This window comes from Carcharhinus amblyrhynchos, chromosome 3, assembly GCF_965287045.1.
Source record: "Carcharhinus amblyrhynchos chromosome 3, sCarAmb.v2.hapA, whole genome shotgun sequence".
NCBI lineage: Eukaryota > Metazoa > Chordata > Chondrichthyes > Carcharhiniformes > Carcharhinidae > Carcharhinus > Carcharhinus amblyrhynchos.
The window spans coordinates 30,415,688-30,435,040 of NC_137326.1; the positions used below are offsets into that span (position 1 = coordinate 30,415,688).

Consider the following 19,353-nt stretch of genomic DNA (forward strand, 5'->3'; position numbering starts at 1 on the left):
CTCATTCTTCTGAATTCCAATGAGTATAGCCCCAGTCTACTCAGTTTTGCCTCATAAGCCTCATTCTCAACTCTGGAATCAACCTAGTGAATCTTCTCTGCAACCCCCCCAGTGCCAGTATATCCTTTCTCAAGTAAGGAGACCAAAACTGTACACAGTACTCCAGGTGCGGCCTCATCAGTACCTTATACAGCTGCATAATAATCTCGCTGTTATTAAACTCCATCCCTTGAGCAATGCAGAACAAAATTCCATTTGCCTTCTTAATTACCTGCTGCATCTGCAAACCAACTCCTTGAGATTCCTGCACAAGGACACCCAGGTCCCTCTGCACAGCAGCATGCTGCAATTTTTTACCATTTAAATAATAGTCCATTTTGCTGTTACTCCTACCAAAATGGACGACCTCACACTTACCAACATTGTACTCCATCTGCCACTCACTTAGATGATGTATATCCCTTTGTAGGCTTTCAGTGTCCTCTGCATACTTTGCTCTTCCACCCATCTTAGTGTCATCTGCGAATTTTAACACACTACACTTGGTCCCCAGCTCTAAATCATTTGTATAAATTGTAAACAATTGGGGTCTCAACACTGATCCCTGAGGCACACCACTAGTCACTGATCGCCAACCTGAGAAACACCCATTTACCCTCACTCTTTGCTTTCTGTTAGTTAACCAATCTTCTATCCATGCTAATACGTTACCCGTAACACCTTTATCTTATGTAGCAGCAAGTACTGGGATCACTATAGCCAAAATACTGGTGTAAAAACCAATAAGTACAAGAGGAACTTGCTGAATTATGCTGCAAATGGCATCCAACAGTGAAAACATGCATGTGCACTGAGGCTGTTCCAATAGTCTGAATACAGAAGGGAGCAGGGGAGATTGTTGATGGAACAAACCAATTTGCAGACTCCCTGAAATCTCTTTATGGACCACTATGGAAGTGCAGGTCCCTGGTTGAAGGCCCTGGGTATAAGATACGTTGTTGGAAAATCTCAGCAGGCCAGACAGCATCTGTGGAGAGAGAATAGAGCCAATGTTTCAATCTCAACTCAAAACTCAACTCAGATTCAAATAATTGCTTGAAACAATTTGTCTGCTGCCAATTATTTTTGTGCTGTCATGCTGTCCAACTGACTTAATCAGTAAATGAAAATTTCCACCAACTGAACATTGAGACTGAAGGCATCATTGTCAGCTACTATCATTAAAGCAGCAGCAAAGTGTATTTATATAGCATTGTTAACATTAAAAAAAATTACAAGGCCCTTCACAGGAGTATTGTAAAGCAAAATTTGATGCTGAATCACATAAGGAGATATGAGGGAAGATAACCAAAACTTTGGTCATTGGGGTAGTTTTTAAGGAGCATCTTGAAAGACAGAAAGAGAAGTGGACAGATTTAAGGAGGGCATTCCAGACCTTGGGACTTTAGTTGAACACAGTAAGAAGCCTCACAACATCAGAATAAAGTCCAACAGGTTTATTTGGTAGCAAACGCCACTATCTTTAGGACTCTTCCCCTTCGTCAGGTGAGTGGGGAGTTCAGTGGTGGAGTGTATAAGTTCTTTAGTTGAAGGCAGAGTGCAGTGATTAAAACCGGGATGCTTTGTGGGTGTTGGGGGAGCATGAGGTTTGTAGGTGATTGGGACACAATGTGAGTATCGATTCCTTTACTATTGATTCCATTTCCACCCCCAGCTGAATCAGGCACTGTAAAGCTTTGGCATAAAATTCAAAGTAAATTGAATTTTGAATTTCATTCCTAGCCACTACTTAAACAGTTTATTTGAACCTGCACTCATACACTATCCTCACTACAACCAAATTCTTGTCCGTATTTTTATCACTTTTGGACTTGTAACCATCCCAGTCAACTTTTATGACCTCCTTCAGTCTTGCATCTAAGGAGTTGCCTTAGACCCTCTAACCTTGGCTATCAGTGTATCCCTTTCTTTTGGAAAGCCCTTTAACTCTTTTTAGTCTCTATAATCATAGATAGAGTCAATTAACCATTACAACATGAGGAAAATTAATTCTTCTTAAAACCTATTTTTTCAACTAAGATGTCCATCTCCTTGACTAACTTGACCACCAGGGTTCTGTGTTCAGTCATCTTTACTCTGTAAAGTTCTTGGGCTATTTTTTATTATTCTCCTTTCATTCTTTCCTCCTCCTCCTCCCCCCTTCAAGAAGTAACTGTTTTGCTTTAGTGACAGGAAGGAAGAAAAATTACAATTGTCTGCAGCTAATGCAATACATTAAAGAGGAAATAAGTGTTACTTAATTTTGAGATTGGGTTCATAGCAAATGTCTGTTCTTTAGAAAAAGTGACTCCAACTGCCAATTTTAAGCTGCAACGTGTATGATCTAGTTTACATTTTACAACTAGATTTTAGTATTCAGTTCTATTTACTGTATTGATTTTTAAATGGTTGTTTCTAGTGACTCATGGGTGCATAGTATCTACAGTCAAGCTCTTTATGCCAGATGGTATGGAAGGCCGGCGGAGATCTGAGTAAGTATGCCCAATAAGTTACGGGTGGGAGAGGTGTGCATTGTGTTTGTGCAGCAACTTTTTAAAAACACTCCAAGTGTATAAATTCTGCGTGCTTTTTTTTCAGTTAACTCTTAAACAAGACTGGTGGAATTCTCCCAAAAATCTTCCAAGTGTTCAAAATGCATCGGAATGCCCTAGCATGAATCATGATGAAAAGCTATGGGTGGTGCCTTTTCCCACTGGAGATGCCAGCAACATAGCACTGAGTGGGCTGAGATTGGCGCATGCACAGTGGCCCTGCGCTGCCAGCCTCACGATTGCTGGCCTCTCAGATATGTCCAGGCCAGCTCTGAGCTCCCCCCCACCCCCCACTGGTGGGCAGTACCAAGGTGCCCTGGGCATTGCCATTTTTCCCGTTAGGCAATCCCAGAGAGCCAGGCTAGCACTGCCAAGCTGGTAATTCCCAGGGGAAACCCCCTCCTTACCCCTAACCTCCTTCACTCCAGTGGGGCCTGGCCACCAGCTCCCCGTTAGTGGGGAGCTTTTGTAAACCCAGCTGGAGTGAAACACTGCTAGCAGTGGGGGGAGAGGCTAGCGGGCTGAGAGATTTCAATCCCAGACCTGCTAATCACAGTTAAATACAGGTTTTGATATTTAAATCTGCTCCGCTGCTGATTTGGATGCTGGAACTCCAGCGGCCAGATACACGTGGAGGCCATGGCTCCCAGTGGGAAGCCCGCTGCACAGCCTCCACTTATGCTTCCCAACCTGCTGCTAGAGAAGCATGGCAGGCTGGGAGAATTGCCTCCTCTATTCCTCTAACCTTAATGTCTCCAGCATTTTCTGTTTTTTTTAGTATTTCAGGTTTCAATAAGAAGTATTTTTGATTTTGATTTTTCCCAGATCAATGTTTGTCATGACAGGCCTTTACTAAAATATAGTAAAAGCAAAATAGGTTGCCTTAAATTTTAATCCTAAATTTGTGTTTTAAAGCATCTGTTTCTTCTGTCTATAGCTAGGCTTTTCTTGAAAATAGCTGTATTTGAATAATTCTTTGCAAGTTGTAACTAGTAATTTCCATTAAAGAGGAATAGTAAAAATGACCTTATATTTCCTCCCACCACCAAGGTTTTTTAAGAAAGATGCAATTTGCATTATGAGTACACATTTAAAATAAATGAATTATTTCGATTAGTATTAATGAGAATAATCTTATTCTGAAATCTTAATTTAGTATTATGTTTCCAATGATTCATATTATAAACATATGAGAGGAAATCTTTGTCCAATAAAATGGACCAAGTTAGCATTCAAATGATCACCAAACAGCCTAGAGTCAACGTTTAATTTGTACCTATTTATTTTAATTTAATCAACTGAACAAGTTTTGTCGATCTCAATATCTATCTGTATGCATTGTAGGATTTGAAATATATATGTTATACAAGTGTGTATTTATAAACATTATGAAGTCTTTAAAATTACCATTATTTCTCTATATTAGTTTGAATTGACACTTATGACAACATTTATTTTGGAAAAGCAACGTGTAGACGTTCTGTCTGCTATGTAAATTGAGACCCAAGATTGTTAGGTGGGATGTGATTGAAGTCTTATAAACCCATCGCTACTTTTCCCTCTTGCAAATTCAACAGAACTGACCTTTTCCTACCAAAGTCAGTTGTAAAACTATGTAATGAACTAATTTCTACATTATCATTCCTTCTGTTCCTGCTCAAATCTATTCCTAGCTCATTTTATCCCTGCAAAGACTTGCTGGAAAGTTTACAGGTGAAGATAAGAGTAGCAAAACACGCCATTGGCGTTCTTATTTATAGAATGGTGATTTGTCTACACTTCAAAAAAAAACTTAGGGAAATAAATTAGTTGAAATGGTCACTCCTTCAAGATGATATGAGGAGCTATGTTTTGTTTGTAAATATTTCATTGCAGTACATGCATTTTGATTGTTTAGGACAGATCATACATCTGTCAAAAAATGCCTTGTGATGCTCTATATTGGTGCACCATTTAATGTCATTGTAACTCCTCAGGAAGCAGTGCATTTTTTGGTATGCTGGGCATCCATCTGTGTTTGAACTGCTGTTATTCAGCATAATGCTTTGTTTACCAAATCTTAAAGGAAAACACTCTATGACAGTTGAACCAGTATTCTGCAATATTTTGTGCTGTTTCCAAACCATGGAGCTGAATTAAGGTTTTGAATCTTAGTTTGAGTTACCACCAGCACGCATCTTCGACGAATATCTCAGCTATTGAAATTTGGGACTTCTTTCAGCACCTGCATATATAATAGTGAAAGATCATTGCGTGTGCCCTAGTGTATAATAAAGTAATTAGCTCTCTAAAATTTAAAGCTATTTGAGTTATTTTAGATACTTGATTTTAATATTGTGTTACACTTAGACTGATGAGAAAAATGGTGAGAACTGGATTAACACTTTCTCCTTCTTATGCTGTGCCTGCTTCCTCCCTCATGAAACAGAAATGGCGTTTTGTAGTCACCCACAAAGCATTCCTGTTTTACATGTGCCTTGCATGGCAATAACCTGAATCTGTTTGCATTGTGCTTAATCAGTTTTGTTCTTTGTATGAACCAATCTTTTATTCAAAGCTTCAGCAGTCTGATTGCAATAACATGTTGATGGATTTCAGCTGTTGTATGTAGCATATTTTACTCTTGGACAAATATACGTTTTAATTCAAGCGTGTGTGCTAATATCTGCACAGTACTTCAAATTCATTTGTGTGAGTATATTTAATTATTGAGAGTTCAAGATGGAGAAATGTCAGATTGTAGAAATTTTTTTCCCTAAGAAGTGTTGTGTAACTTCATTAATATTTTTAATTGATAGGTTGCTGCTTTATAATTGCCTGATAACTGGTACCAGTAATTTCTGTTTCTAATTTGGAATGCTGTGTCTCCTTTATTTTTATTTGTTTTGTTGGTTCTGGAAATTTTTAACCCATGCCTGTTTTTAAAGTTAACTTCAATCCGAATTTTGTTTTGCTTCAGTTAACTGCGCCTGTACAAAGTGGGAGACGTTCTTTCCTAACAAGTTATCATTTATGGAGGATATTTGTCACAAATTTTCTATTCTCAAAGAAAACAGAGATTTAACACATGACAACTATTAATTTCAACATTGTACATTACCAAGCATCAAATAGTAACTCTGACTGCAACCAAAATATGCACATCATTTATTCCAATTTATGTTGAGAATTGACTTTACAATAGTTTGAATTTTATTTCAGTCAAAGGAAATGAAGAATCAAAGCTCTGAAGATTGTAAAGATAGTCTGTAGAATGTTTGTAGTGGGAGATGGATGACTTTGCTGTTTCAGCTCTCCAGTGTTGGTAACGAGTAGCTGCAGCACGTACTCGATGCAGACTCGAGTCATTTTTACTCTGTTCTGTCCTTAACCCAATTCAGAACAAAATTCCACCTGCAGAAGTGTAATATTTTGCTTTCACCAACCAAGAAGATGGCCTTCTAAAATTTTGGATTAAAGAAAAGTTGGGAACGTTCTGACCAATTCCCATTGAAAGCTGCATTGCGATTGCTCTAACATGAAGGACTGTAACAACTGTTATTTAGAAGGATGTTTTCAGCCCACTGGTCTGGGCTGGGTTCAAACTTCAGCCCTGGGTTAAATAATCTAGTATATTAATAGGCAGTTTTAGTCTTTTGCACTTATTAAATTGATCAGTGGGTTGATTGGTGGCTGGAGCCTGGTGCATAGAGAGGTACATGGGGCATGTGGAGGACTGAAATCCATGAAGCACTGCATTTGCCAACAGCTGTGGCAGTGGGAGAGATGCTTCCTGGAGGAAAAGAACAGTAGGGTAAGCGTGTGTCTGTGTGTGTGTGTCACGGGGATTTAAGCTAATTTCACTGGAAGTTGTTTTGTAGGTCTCTGCTGGTATTGGGATAGTGCACTGTGCCAACTATCTCATTTAAAAATGTTTTGAGTATGGAACATTCAAAACATCATCATTCCGCCATGAAAACATTTTTCTGAGATTCATTGTAATAGCTAAGACACAAGGCTTGTGCTAGTGCAAGTAGAAGAAACCGAAATGACTTCAGAAGAGCTTCTGTTTAAAAATGAACATGAAAATAATTGCATGGGATATTAAAGCCAACAGCCAATGTTGTAATGAATGCATAAAAATGTTGTTCATCAACGACAGATGCAGATGAGACTGTAATGGAACATAGGCTGTGAGCAGGTTAAAGAAATACTTTGAAAAGATATCATCAAGAGCAATATAGTTAATTTAATTTCACTTTTCAAAAGTAAGTGATGAAGATCCCCAGGACTTAATGATTTCCACCAAAGTTATTAATCAAAGTAAATGAAGGAAATGTAGATGCATTATTTGTAATTTTTCAAACTCACAAAGTTCAGTAATTGTGCCAATGGATTAGAAAATTTCAAATGTCCGTTCACTATTTAAGAAGAATGGCAGAGCAAAACCAGGTACCTGCAAACTTGTCAATTTAATAATTCTCGGGAAGTTAATGGAATGTCATCCTATAGAATAATCCTTTTGTGTGTTTAAAATTTACTTTTGAAGTTTGTTCGAAGATTGTATGGCATTATTTCAAGAGGACCAGGAGGGTACATTGGTTTTCTAGACATTTGTTTTATTTTCTTATTCTTTTCCCCCTCCACTCTTTATCTTTCTCAGTGGGTATTACGACTTCTACTCAGCTCTTTTATTAGTGTTAGCCTAGGGAGAGCTAAGTAGTTCAGATATTGATTACGCATAGGACCAAATGTAATCCATTCTTCGAATAATGATCAAAATAGAGCCTAACTTTTTAAGTATTTCTGGAAATATTCAAGGTTGTATGGTCCTTGAATATGAATGCCATATTGACAGTTTCTTTCAGTGCAATGTTCTGATATTTAGATAATGTAATTTATTAAATGGCCTGGAAATCTTTCAGATTTATAATGTCCGGAAAATAAATTCTAGTCTGTTGTACTTCCCCTGTTGAAAGGTGGAGAATGATAAACAAAGCTCAATGGTACATCTGTTGAAGATGTTGCAGTTGCTGCAGGAAAACTTCACCACAAGCAAGTCATTCACTTCCTAAGTGCATTTACAGACTTCCAATGGATTATGTATTCAAGCGAGTTGCTCGATGATGATTTTTTCTAATTTGAACTCTTTCAGGTGTATTCATTCTAAAATTTCCATGAACGCAGAGAGGTAGCGAAGATGGCTTTTGCAGTTTTATCTTATATGGTATTTCTTGTCTTTTAGTGTCATCCAGACTCCTTTACCACTTCCAATTGAAAAGGTGAGTGGCCTTTATAATTTAGACTTTTACCAATGTTAAAGCAATAACTGTAACTGATCTATTGAAACATAATTCTGGTAAGCACGTGGGTTTGAATATTAACAGCCTACAGTATAAGATTGCAAATAGTATGTAAATTTGAATGCATGTTATTAAGTGATGACGACTTTGAAAGATCATCGAGGTCGGCAGGAATGTGGAATTGAGGTTGAAATCAGATCGGCCATGATCTTACTGAATGGCAGAGCAAGTTCAAAAGGCCGAGTGGCCTACTCTTGTTCTTAATTCATATGTTTGAATTATTTAAAACGTTTTATGCATAAATTAGTATTATACCAGTTGTAATAAAGGATTGCCATCTAAGAATAGTAAGATATTGGCCTAGCAATTCAGCATACTGAGGATTTATAGCTTTCAGTTTCCCAGAAATAAAATGATTTCATTACACTTGGAATATAGATACTCTAGTAAAAATACTTGCTCTGAAATTAAAATGACTGAAAATGCTTTTCAAATATTATTAATTCTTGTGCTGATTTCAGTGATACTTTTTGTTTGAGTGGAGCTTTGAACAAACTTCGAATCTCACTCAGCAGGTACTGAAGTACAATTGCAAGAAATATCATATAACATTTGACAAAATGCAGCACTTAAAGTATTGGCACACAAAACATATAATGGATTCAATATTAATGCAAATCTTTTGGAGGAATTGGACTCAATTCACACGTACTTTCTATCTTACTTTGTAGCCAAGATTTCCAATTCTTATCAGTTAAATATATCACCTTTCCGCAATTGAAATTATATGCATCATTAAATTGTTGTCAGCTGAGTTACTGGACTCAAAGTTAATGATTACTGTTAATGAAATTTTTTTGATGGGCAGTACTAAAATAGATACTTGTGAACAACGAGGTGACCAGTTGCCTGGGTGTTTAGATTAATAAGTTGATGCGAGATTCAGAAAGTGCAGAACCATTCTATTGCTGATGAATTAATAATAATTGCATACATCTTGTCATCAAAGTATTTTTGGGCACTGTAATGAAATTAGGACACTGCATTATCGGGCACAAATTAATTGGGTTAATTGGAACCTACATTCTTGGATTAAGTACTTATAGTATGTATGGAAAATTAGTCTGCAGTGCTTTTGTTCATAATAGTCCAGAGGGTTTTGTCCCTGGATAAGATTATTAAAAGTATCTAATTTTATAAAAAGTTTGTCACATGGAGGTACTTGCCTCAAATTAGAGACAATTTTCTTTTGGCTCCCTTCTGAACAATGGAACTGATCAACCAACAGTTTTCAGCCTTTGTGTGCAAGAGGAAGTCTTGAGAAAGTGTCAGAATTGGTAAGTACTTCCGTGTGACACTTCTGTTTTGCTCATGAATATTTCTTTAATGTGTTGGATCAATGTAGCGCATTATTTTTTTAAAAAGTGTCCTGTTTTATGTCTTGCCTTTAACTGAAGATGAGATTTAATCTGATTGTTATGTTAAAACTGCAATGCAACCATGAAGAGTATCTTTACAATTTCACTGTCATTGGAAGGAAATGTTCCACTTCTGAGACAACTATAGAAGCAGAACAAGGCAAACCGAAGATATTTTTCATTATGAACAACTGGAATTCTTGCAGTTTAAGGTCTCCTCTGAGTCCAATGATGCAGCTGGATTGTTCAACATCCATTTTATACATTAATTTCCTTAAAGCTAATAGCACTACTTCCAATGCTAAATTTATCTCACTATCTAATTTAAACGTTCAGCTAATTTATCAATTGATGTTTTTCTCTCAAGCAAATTTTATTTGGAATCTGAGTCAGTGTGAATTCACTAAGTTCTTTTAAAGGAAGATGTAACACTTTTCAAGTTATCTGGGTGTCCAGTTGTTTTTGCAATCAGTGAATTGCAATTAAAGTGTCAATGCTATTATTTTAGAGGAAAATCTATGTACAGCAAAGTCCTAACTTAGCAATTACGTAACAGATACTTGAGGGATGAATGTGCCCGGGATACTAGAAAAACTCTGCTGTTCTTTGAATAGTGCCATGGAGTCTTGTATGTTCAATCCTGATGAGAGATGAGATGTTAAGCAACTTGCATGATTTTCTAAAGTACATTGCAGCAGTCACCTAACCAAAGCGAAAGCTTCAAACTAGGTAAAATTTCTGAATAGATATTTCAAAGACACTACCTCCAAATACTCTTTTTTTAGATATATAGCATAAAATGTCAAAAGTGCTCCAAATCAATTGCCTAAGTTTACTTCAAATTTCTGAACTTCTGACAAAGGGTCATTGACCTGAGATGTTAACTCTGTTTTTCTGTTTACACCTTTTGCCAAACCTGCTGATTATTTCCAACATTTTCTGTTTTTAGTTCAAATTTCAAGCATCAGCAGTATTTTGTTCTTGCATATTTATCTGTGTGAAGTGAGATTGAAGGTTACAGGGAAAAATTTAGACAGATAGATTTGGAGCACTTTTGATAATTTATTCAATACTAGAATATTTGGAAGTAGCCTCTTTAAAATAATTTTTCAGAAATTTTATCTAGTTTGAAGGTTTCACAGTGGTTTGGTGACTGCTGTGATGTACTTTTGATGAGATATATAGGCAGGAATGGGATTGATTTGTCAAAAGGCTTTTTCCCATCCAATTAGAATGTTCCATGTTGTTATGATCCTTGTACAGACCAATAACTTTGAAAAAGAGATGAATTTCCCAAATTACTAATGGTCATTAACCATGTGACAAGATTTATATTTTATCTATAATATGACTAAAAATCAACATTGATCAAATATTTATTAACAAACAACTCATGCATCAAACTAGAGAAAAGGTACTTTCGCATTAGCTAAGTGCTATAATCTAGATTCATCCACTAAAGTTTGGAAGAGTAAGAGATGACTTGATTGAAATACAATACGATCCTGAGGTGTCTACAGGGTGGTTGTGGAGAGATGTTTCTACTTGTGATATAATTTAGTACTAGGGGTTGTTGCTTGAAAATAATGAGTGGCCTATTTAAAATGGAGATGAGCTGAAATTTCTTTCACTCAAGGTTGTGGGCCTTTGAAACTCTCTTCCTGAAAAGGTTGTGGAAGCAGAGTGGCAACCTTTGGGGTGATGGGTTTTTGGGAGTAGGCAAACTGCAGATTTGAGGTTATTATCAGATCAGCCATGATCTTACTGAGTGGCAGAATAGACTCAAGGGGCTGAATGGCCTAATCCTGATTCTTGTTCATATGTTTGAACCTTATTACCATTTTTGCTGTATACTGCACTTCTTACAAATGTACAGCATTACAAAAATAGATCCAGTGTTACTCCCAATTCTCCTGCAGGCTCATTTCCCCCTGCTGCGCAAGGTTGAATTGTCCAGTACATTGAACACTACAGCACAAACAGGCCCTTCGGCCCACAAGTTGTGCCAATCATATCCATACCCATCAAGCTTATCTATGACTCTCAATCTCATTAAATCCCATGTACTTGTCCAGAAGCCTCTTAAAAGACCCCAACGACTTCACCTCTACCACCACAGATGGCAGCTGATTCCACTCGCTCACCACCCTCTGAGTGAAAAACTTATCACTGACATCCCCTCTGTACCTGCTCCCCAGTACCCTAAACCAGTGTCCTCTCGTAGCAACCATTTCAGCCCTCAGAAATAGCCTCTGAGAATCCACCCTTATCCTTCAAAATTCAGTTGAAATTTTGCGGATGTGATTTTTGCCAATAAGGATCAACTCCTTGTTCCTTAAATTCCCAAAACTCCCATTCGTTCTATCCCTTTCCAACATAAAATCAACAATCATGAGCATCCTGTTGGTTGTGAACACAAAAGTCTTTCTCTGCTCCTAACAGCAGTAGCTCCTTTGGTTCTCCATACAGTCGTAGCTGCTTTGTCTCTCTTCCTGTACCTTAAAAAGCATTTGTCCTGGGGTGAAAATTGTCACTTGATATTTCGATAGGCCTGTGTTTGAGTTTTGCTCCCATAGCAACGAGGCCACATCAGCATGTCTGCATGCTGGAGTGCTTCGGGAATTCCCAGTTTTATCTCAAGGCAGAGATATTTTTAAACACAACTATCTTGTAAAGTCCAGAACTTGTGATAATATGAATTCTATGGCAGCTTCCTCCGCTAAAGTGGATATCATCCATCATTCTGAATGTCTTGCATGAAGCTATTACAACAATACTAAATATTCATTGTTGGATAGTTGCATAGTTATTTGATTGAATGTATTTATTTTGTATAGATAGCTGTTGTTTTTCTTTAGTGAAAAATTATGGGCTGTAACTTCTGAGCTCCCCAGCATTAGATCTTGGGGCGGTATATCAAAGATGCATTGGGGAATCCCTCATGGAACTTTCCAGGTAAAGATTTGCATGGCAATTGCCCAGTAGTGCCCTATTTCACCACGGGATTCTCCCCAAGCCCACCTCTTCTGACCATCCCAATCTCTGCATCAATGTCACACCCCTTCCACCTCACTGCACCCCTGCCTCCAATTTTCTTCCCATCTCTGATCACTAACCATTTGGAGAGAGTTGGTTCATATATATGTTTTAATCAATACAAATAAGACAATTCTGTTGTAGACATTCTAGCTGATCTACTCTATGGGCTGGATTTTCAAAGGCTGATGGGTGGGAATACATTTTGAAAATCACATTCCCAGAGGGCGACACTTATCTTGTCACCTACAAACGGTGATCTGATTTTCAAAGGGAGGGCAGGGTGTGGTGGATAAATTCTAAAATCAGCATACCTTCAGTTACATGTTCCTTGAGCTCATTGAGTTCATTCACAGGCCTCAGAAGCAGTTTTGAATTTTCAGTTGTCAGGCAGAGCACACAGCATCTGGAACCCGTCAGCAGTGGGAAGCTATTAAAGCTAATTGATACTTTTAAAAAGACAGAATAAAGCTTTTCTGCTCAAACCGTGATAGAGTTGCCACCACTGGTTTTGAGAGGTTTGTGCTTCTCACCAGTGAGAGGTTGGCATCATGATAGGGATGCCAGGCTATTGGCATCACCAGATCAGCAGAGATTGGCAGAGGAAGCCCTGTTGAACAAATGAGAGCCAGCTGATGGATGGAGATGGGAACAAGCTATTCTGACATTTGATGGAGTAATAAAGAGGAGCTTTAGCTATCATCTTTTTGTTTTATTTGTCCTGGGGATATGGGCCAGCACTTAATGTCCTAGAACTGAGAGCTCGGCCATTTCGGAGAGCATTGCCATGGGCCTAGAGTCACATGTAGTCCAGATCAGGTCAGGGTGGTGGATTTCCTTCTCTAAAGGACATTATTGAACCAGAAGGGTTTTTATAACAGGCACGATTCCATGGTCATTAGTCAAATTTAATTCCAGATTTTTTTTTTATTGAATTCAATCTACCTTGCTAGGATTCGAACCCCGGTCCCAGATATTTACTCAGGGTGTCTGGATTGCTCGTCTTCTGACAATATCAACCTTCCGCTTGCATAGGTGGAGACCAATGGGCTTTCAAGGTGAAGATGATGATACCCAAGACATTCGGTGTACCTCTCACAAGTCAGTTGCTTGCAATTGACAGAGCACCAGTGTCTAAGGAGGCTGCGCTTATCCAGGCAGTTAGTCTTGGACATTAGTGCTCTGTCTACAGTGAGCTCCATCAGTGCCTCAAGAGAAGCATCAGGAAACCTTAGCACTGCTTGTTGATGCCTGTGCATGCCAGTATTGGCTTAATCAGTACCCTGCTGTGACATGTCTTCAGCAAAAGGCAGGGAATTATAGGCCGGTTAGTTTAACGTCTGTTGTAGGTAAAATGTTAGAATCCGTCATCAAGGAGGAAATAGCGAGGCACCTTGAGGGGAATTGCTTGATAGAGCAGACGCAGCACAGTTTCGTTTAGGGGAAGTCGTGTCTGACAAATTTATTGGAGTTCTATGAGGATGTGTCTAGGGCGGTGGATAGAGGAGAGCTGGTGGATGTGGTGTTTCTTGATTTTCAGAAGGCGTTTGACAAGGTACCTCACAAGAGGTTATTGCAGAAGGTCAGGGGACATGGAGTTGGGGGTAGGGTGTTAGCGTGGATAGAGGATTGGTTGTCAAATAGGAGGCAGAGAGTGGGGGTCAATGGGTGCTATTCGGATTGGCGGTTGGTGACTAGTGGAGTGCCCCAGAGGTCGGTGCTGGGGCCTCAGCTATTTACCATTTATATAGATGATCTGGAGGAGGGAACCGAGTGTATGGTGTCAAAATTTGCTGATGACACCAAGATTGGTGGAACGGCAAATTGCGCGGAAGGTGTGGAGAGTCTGCAGAAGGATCTAGATAGGCTGGGCGAATGGGCCAGGAAATGGCAAATGGAATTTAATGTTGGCAAGTGCGAGGTGGTCCACTTTGTTAGGAATAATGGTAGGAAGGACTATTACTTACGTGGCAAAAAACTGCAGCAGGCGACGGTGCAGAGGGACCTCGGGGTCCTTGTGCATGAGTCGCAAAAACCCAGCCTGCAGGTGCAGCAGGTGGTCAGGAAGGCGAATGGGATGCTGGCCTTCATAGCGAGGGGGATTGAATATAAAAGTAGGGAGGTCTTGCTGCGGCTAGATAGGGCATTGGTGAGGCCGCAGCTGGAGTACTGTGTGCAGTTTTGGTTGCCGTACTTACGCAAGGATATTTTGGCCTTGGAGGGAGTGCAGAGGAGGTTTACGAGGCTGATTCCGGAGTTGAGGGGGTTGAGCTATGAGGAGAGGCTGAATAAACTAGGCTTGTACTCGTTAGAGTTTAGAAGAATGAGGGGAGATCTCATTGAGACGTATAAGATGATGAATGGGATGGATAGGATAGAGGTGGAGAGACTCTTCCCGCTCAAAGTACAGTAGGACTAGGGGGCACAGCCTCAAGATAAAGGGGAGGCGGTTTAGAACGGAGTTGAGGAGGAACCTCTTCACTCAAAGGGTAGTGAATCTCTGGAATTCTCTGCCCGTTGAGGTGGTGGAGGCTGCCTCGCTAAATATTTTTAAGACGTGGGTTGATGGGTTTTTGATAAGAGGGGGATTAAGGGTTATGGGGAGAGGGCGGGAGTGTGGAACTGAGCCACGACAGATCAGCCATGATCTTATTGAATGGTGGGGCAGGCTCGAGGGGCTAGATGGCCTACTCCTGCTCCTATTTCTTATGTTCTTATATAAATGGCCAATCATGGTTGTCACTTACTTTTTTGAAAGGCCCTTGGTATTTATGTGCCACCTTCAATCTGCTCATGGCTCTACTAATTGAGTGTCAAACTTGCCTTCCAGGTCAATTACTTATTTTGTATTTGGGAATAGCGCAACAGCACTGGTGATGTTGTGGGCCGGTCAGGAAATTATCTAGGCATTGGATCCCTGATGCCAGATTAAAAATCAAGCCCCATTATTTTTGCACCCTAATAGGTGAGAGGAGCAAAAATCAAATTGCTCATGTATGTTAACCAATTAACTGTACTGAGAAATGGTGAAACTGCATCTATTTATGTACGACAAGGTATGCTTCTTGATTTTGGAAGTTCTTCAAGTTCTGTCCCAAGAAAGTGGTTATTTTTAATTGGCGCCTTGTTGAATCTCTGTTTTCTCACCTCTCCGTGTCTCGAAAAAGAATTTCACAAAAATCTGTGCTGATAAACAAAATGGATGAGCCTGTTCCGAATGTATTTATTGTTTTAGTGTCTCAATTATGTCATAATGCTTAAAAACAATTATATTGAATAAATGTCTTCTTCAATTCCCCAGGTAGCTGCTAATTCTCCCAGTATGTACTCTCAGGAACTATTCCAGCTCTCACAGTATTTACAGGTAATACCACCAGTTCTTCTGCTGCTATTTACTATTCTAGCAATGCAGTTTATTTAATTATATAGTTTTTTCTTGTTCACAAAATAAGACATTAGTCATCAGCCTGTTCACATATTATAGGCATCAAGAATTACCTATTCAACTGTGTAGCTAATGGAACATTTTATAAACTGTATCCTTCTATTAACATTTGAAGGCAGCACTTAGGGCAAATGGAAACAAAGCACTAATTACATATAATAAAAGTGGGAATTTTAGATTCACATGAATGAGGGAAGTGAAGAGCAGAATAGAAAGATGATTATTTAAGACGCGGGTAGATAGGTTTTTGATAGGCAAGGGGATTAAGGGTTATGGGGAGAAGGCGAGAAAGTGGAACTGAGCCACGACAGATCAGCCATGATCTTATTGAATGGCGGGGCAGGCTCGAAGGGCTAGATGGCCTACTCCTGCTCCTAATTCTTATGTTCTTATAACTGATGCTTTGGTATATGAGTAAATAATGGTCATTGACCAAGAAGCAAAATTAGGACAAGCAGATAGCATATCAAAAACTTTGACAGGAATCATGAAAGCATAAATACAAAAAGAAAATATTTGGATATTTTGTTGCCATTGTCAACATAAGAGTATGGTTGAAGCGGAAGGAGAGTACAAGATGGAAATAATTAGATGTACAAAGCTTTGCAAATCTAGAACTATTAAACAAGACAGGGTGGATGATTGAAAGGCTGAAGAAAGGAATAGAACAAATGAGATGTAATGAAATCTGAGAGGACAGGATTTACAGGAGAAATAAGGGTAAAAGTATATTTTTGTCGTTTATCAATCACTAGCTGACTATTATGAATAACTTGAGATATTCAGACTATAGAAAATAACAAGAGGTTTCAATTTCCTTCGGGTGAAAAGAATAGACCAGAAAAAACAATTGGGTGTTTTGTTTCCAGCCACCCACTTATGTATTATGTGACATGGAACAAATTGAATGCTATCTCACCATGTGATTCAGGTTATTTTTATCAAAGAACTTTTGATTAAACACTGCCTGATATACTAATACCTTAAAGTTTGTCTAATATACTAGTACATTATTGTTAATTTTCCAAATATCAGGAGGCCTTACATCGAGAACAGATGCTGGAACAGAAATTGGCCACCCTTCAGCGGTTACTAGCCAACACCCAAGAGGCATCAGACAGTAGTTGGCAGGTACTTTCAACATTGAACACGATTTGTAAATATCTCTCTTTAGGAATAATTTAATCAATGAATTGTAAGAAGGAAGTAATGAAATTTGTCATTTTGATGCAGTGGAGAAAGATGTGATTCAATTCACCAGAAAAACCTTTAAAGTGCCCGAGTTTTGAAACGTCTGACAGTTTTGCCATGTTTCTATATTTATTATCTGAAATCCTCAGCACCCCAAAGATTTTTTTTGTTCAAAGTTTTGATTCTGTCAACTGAAGGCAAAGCCCACAACCTAAGCATACATGTACTACTTTCCATCACACTGCAGGAGTATTTCAGACAAACTGAGAAACATTGGCCTTCAGCCTTTAATAGTATCAGTTTGGTTGATTCTCAAAATTATTTCAAGACAAGTGAAAGGTCAAATTTCAGTCGCTGTATTTGGATGAATTTTGTTTTTTTCTAAAGAGACCAGGAGTGTGTTTGTGTGTAAAACATTAGCTAATACAGAAGGAAGCAGTGAATATGAAATGTACCTGTGGCAGTTATTATGCATGTTTGAATTCCAAGCAATGTGTTTTAGAACCATAGAATCCCTAAAGTGCAGAAGGAAGCCACTCAGCCCATTGAGTCTGCACCAAATCTCTGAAAGAGTATCTTATCCATAATCCTGCACATTTCCAATGGCTATTCCATCTAACCTACATATCTTCGGACACTAAGGGGCAATTTAGCATGCTTCATAGCGAGGGGGATTGAATATAAAAGTAGGGAGGTCTTGCTGCAGCTGTATAGGGCATTGGTGAGGCCGCAGCTGGAGTACTGTGTGCAGTTTTGGGCGCCGCACCTGCGCAAGGATATTTTGGCCCTGGAGGGAGTGCAGAGGAGGTTTACTAGGCTGATACCGGAGTTGAGGGGATTGAGCTATGAGGAGAGGCTGAATAAACTAGGCTTGTACTCGTTAGAGTTTAGAAGAATGAGGGGAGATCTCATTGAGACGTACAAGATGATGAATGGGATGGATAGGATAGAGGTGGAGAGACTCTTCCCGCTCAAAAAAGACAGTAGGACTAGGGGGCACAGCCTCAAGATAAAGGGGAGGCGGTTTAGAACGGAGTTGAGGAGGAACTTCTTCACTCAAAGGGTGGTGAATCTCTGGAATTCTCTGCCCGTTGAAGTGGTGGAGGCTGCCTCGCTAAATATTTTTAAGAAGCGGGTTGATGGGTTCTTGATAAGAGAGGGGATTAAGGGTTATGGGGAGAGGGCGGGAAAGTGGAACTGAGCCACAACAGATCAGCCATGATCTTATTGAATGGCGGGGCAGGCTCGAAGGGCTAGATGGCCTACTCCTGCTCCTATTTCTTATGTTCTTATGTTCTTAAATCCACCATATACAAAATGCACCAAATTTACACAGATTGGAAAATGAAATTTGTACCTTTGCAAGCTACAATGTGCATTTTTAAAAATGGTTTTTTTCCTGTACATTCCGATCATTTCCCCCCTAATATAGTCCTCCCCATGTTTCCATCCTAAAGTCCAAAGGTTGAAGAGTTGAGTTTATCTGTTGCACAAATCATGTAAGCGTTCATCGCAACTCTGACTGAACCACATTCATTGCTATCAGGTACTGCTTTTGGCTCAACTTTTCTAAATTTAATCATAGAAATCTCTGAACATCCCTATTCTACCTATCCCTGTACCACTGTCTCAGAAGTTTCTCAAAAATATTTGATTTGATTTATTATTGTCGCATGTATTGGTATACAGTGGAAAGTATTGTTTCTTGTGCGCTATAAAGACAAAGCATACTATACTTAGAAAAAGAAAGGAGAGAGTGCAAAATGTAGTGTTACTGTCATTGCTAGAGTATAAAGATCAACTTAATACAAGATAGGTCCATTCAAAAGTCTGACGGCAGCAGGGAAGAAGCTCTTCTTGAGTAGATTGATGGAACGGCAAATTGTGCAGAGGGTGTGGAGAGTCTGCAGAAGGATCTAGATAGGCTGGGCGAATGGGCCAGGAAATGGCAAATGGAATTTAATGTTGGCAAGTGCGAGGTGGTCCACTTTGGTAGGAATAATGGTAGGAAGGACTATTACTTACGTGGCAAAAAACTGCAGCAGGCGACGGTGCAGAGGGACCTCGGGGTCCTTGTGCATGAGTCGCAAAAACCCAGCCTGCAGGTGCAGCAGGTGGTCAGGAAGGCTAATGGGATGCTGGCCTTCATAGCGAGGGGGATTGAATATAAAAGTAGGGAGGTCTTGCTGCGGCTGTATAGGGCATTGGTGAGGCCGCAGCTGGAGTACTGTGTGCAGTTTTGGTCACCGTACTTACGCAAGGATATTTTGGCCTTGGAGGGAGTGCAGAGGAGGTTTACGAGGCTGATACCGGAGTTGAGGGGGTTGAGCTATGAGGAGAGGCTGAATAAACTAGGCTTGTACTCGTTAGAGTTTAGAAGAATGAGGGGA

The 19,353-nt window shown here is 39.3% G+C and overlaps 1 protein-coding gene across 22 annotated transcripts in view; it reads left to right on the forward strand.

Annotated features, from left to right (window-relative positions):
- The window catches only part of slmapa (sarcolemma associated protein a), a 202,206-nt gene that overhangs the window by 65,121 nt on the left and 117,732 nt on the right, over positions 1-19,353 (forward strand). For all 22 annotated transcript variants that reach the window (XM_080182862.1, XM_080182858.1, XM_080182886.1 and 19 more), the window contains exons 3-6: positions 2,459-2,531; positions 7,816-7,852; positions 15,629-15,691; positions 16,808-16,903. In XM_080182862.1, the coding sequence (XP_080038988.1) occupies positions 2,459-2,531; positions 7,816-7,852; positions 15,629-15,691; positions 16,808-16,903 (269 nt within the window). The remainder of the gene's footprint in view (positions 1-2,458; positions 2,532-7,815; positions 7,853-15,628; positions 15,692-16,807; positions 16,904-19,353) is intronic.